Source organism: Egretta garzetta, unplaced genomic scaffold, assembly GCF_000687185.1.
Source record: "Egretta garzetta isolate BGI_Z169 unplaced genomic scaffold, ASM68718v1 scaffold1136, whole genome shotgun sequence".
Classification (NCBI taxonomy): domain Eukaryota; kingdom Metazoa; phylum Chordata; class Aves; order Pelecaniformes; family Ardeidae; genus Egretta; species Egretta garzetta.
Window position 1 is genome coordinate 136,802 of NW_009260127.1, and position 2,262 is coordinate 139,063.

Sequence of the window (2,262 nt, forward strand, 5' to 3'; positions counted from 1 at the left end):
GTTGGGCTTGCTCAGCCTGGAGAAGAGAAGGCTGCGGGGAGACCTGATTGCGGCCTTTCAGTACCTAAAGGGGGCCTATAGGAAAGATGGGGAAAATCTTTTTAGTAGGGCCAGCAGTGACAAGACAAGGGGTAATGGTTTTAAACTAAACCAGGGTAGGTTTAGACTAGATATAAGGAAGAGGTTCTTTACAATGAGGGTGGTGAAACACTGGAACAGGTTGCCCAGAGAGGTGGTGGAGGCCCCATCCCTGGAAACATTCAAGGCCAGGTTGGACGGGGCTCTGAGCAGCCTGATCTAGTTAGCGGTGTCCCTGCTCCTGCAGGGGGGTTGGACTAGATGACCTCTAGGGGTCCCTTCCAACCCAAAACATTCTATGATTCTATGATTCTATGATCTTTAGCGAAGGCTCCTGGCCCAGTATGTGGGAGAAGTTCACCCTCAGCATGCGGCCAGGTCACAAGAGAAAGGGAATCCTGGAGGAATAAGGGATCCGCCACAGTGCATCTGGCTGATTACAGCTACAGAAACTAGGAATGGCTCATATTTTCTACGCTCCTGGGCATTCACTAGCCTTTGTCACCCCTTTAGGTTACTGTCGAAGAGGACAGCTACCTCGCCCACCCAACACGTGACAGAGCAAAAATACAGCACTCCCGACGCCCTCCGACACGGGGACACTTGATGGCTGTGGTACGTATAACAAATTCCAGGCACCCGTTTAGGTAAAATTCCCCTGTAAATATTTCATTTGTAAGTAAATGCAAGAAGACCTGGTGTTTGAGCTCTGGCCTGAACTGAAAATTGTCATAAGACCCAGGGCTGCCCTGGGTCATCAGATCCAGTCCCCCGTTCTTGTAGACCGTTGCATTGCGCCAACCCTTTTGCAAAGTGGTAGCTTGCCATCACTGACACACGTTTTCCTGATGTCGAAAATACAATGCTACTTCAAGTTTCTGATGGCAAATAACCAGACAGTGGGGGAGCTCAGTCATGGGTTAGTGCAGATGGCTTGTCCAAGGCTGCTCAGCTGACCTGCACCTCAGCTACGAACCCAACACACCTGGGGCTCTGTCACTAGGTCACATTTGCTATTATTCCTGGTCCATCTTTGCATTCCGGTGCAGGTGATGCCTATCTTTGGTGTAAGAGATCGTCAGAAGTAGCGTGCAGCCATGCCTGTTCCTGTGATAACACAGCTCTTCTTTCTCTGCTTCTTCAGGCATCTACCTCAACCTCTGATGGCATGCTGACACTCGACCTGATCCAGGAGGAAGACGCCTCTCCAGAGGATCACAGCACCTGCGAAGAGAGTTTCCGGGTGGATCTGGATAAGTCGGTGGCGCATCTTACTGCTGGCCGGCGCCGGTCGGATTCAGAGAACGTCAAGTCGTCAGAGAAAGGCCGGACAGGGAGCCTCCCGAGACGGGAGGTGACCTCATGGGACAGATCTGGGCAGCGCAATGACTCCTTTGACAAAGGGACCATGTACACACCCCAGGTCCCGAAAAAGCTCTCGCACTCAGAAAAGAATAAATGTGCCTCCATGGAAGAAATTCTGTCTCGACGGGACTCTTCCACGCACCGGGCGGTGCTGAGGAGGGGGCTGGAAGCTCAGTTTGCCTCAGCAGAACCAGAGCAGCTGTCCCGGATACAAGAACTGGTTGCACTGAAACTGGAAAAAACTCAGGAACTGCTGACAGAGGTGAAGGGCTACGGGGAAGGCAAGAGAAAGACCAAGGATTCCAACACCAGCACCACCACCACCACCTCTTCTTCCTCATCATCTTCCAAGTCGGACTCTGAAAGGATCCTGCAAGAATCTGAGAGGTTGCTGGGGGAGGCCTCCTCCACCTGGAGCCAAGCCAAGAGGGTTTTGCAGGAGATCAAAGAGTTGAGGGACCTGTACAAACAGTTTGAACTGCAGCAGTCGGACTCAAAACCCAAACAGAGCTCACAGTCTCAGTACAGGAAGAGCATGATGTGAAGGCAAGCCTTGGGATTGGGAGGGAGGGACAGGGGAGGGCGGCCGTTTGGTCTTTTTTTTTTTAATTATTATTATTTACAGTGTTCAAAAGAGTGAAAAGGTGCCTGTTCTCACCCAAATTTGCTTCTCAAAGCTTGAACCCTTCCTTTCCTCCATCACATCCCCTGACGAAACAACCCTGTGTCCCAATAAATTCAGTTACAGTTTATACCTCCTTTTTTAAAGAGCACCCTTTGCACCGCAGGCCCCCAACTTCTGTCATGCTTGGAGGACGG

The 2,262-nt window shown here is 51.2% G+C and overlaps 1 protein-coding gene across 1 annotated transcript in view; it reads left to right on the plus strand.

Annotated features, from left to right (window-relative positions):
• PLEKHO1 (pleckstrin homology domain containing O1) overlaps window positions 1–1,987 on the plus strand; it is a 25,973-nt gene extending 23,986 nt beyond the window's left edge. Inside the window, exons 5-6 of the mRNA XM_009641450.2 lie at window positions 592–693; window positions 1,223–1,987. Of these exons, the coding sequence (XP_009639745.1) occupies window positions 592–693; window positions 1,223–1,987 (867 nt within the window). The remainder of the gene's footprint in view (window positions 1–591; window positions 694–1,222) is intronic.
• The last annotated feature ends 275 nt before the right edge of the window (window positions 1,988–2,262 follow it).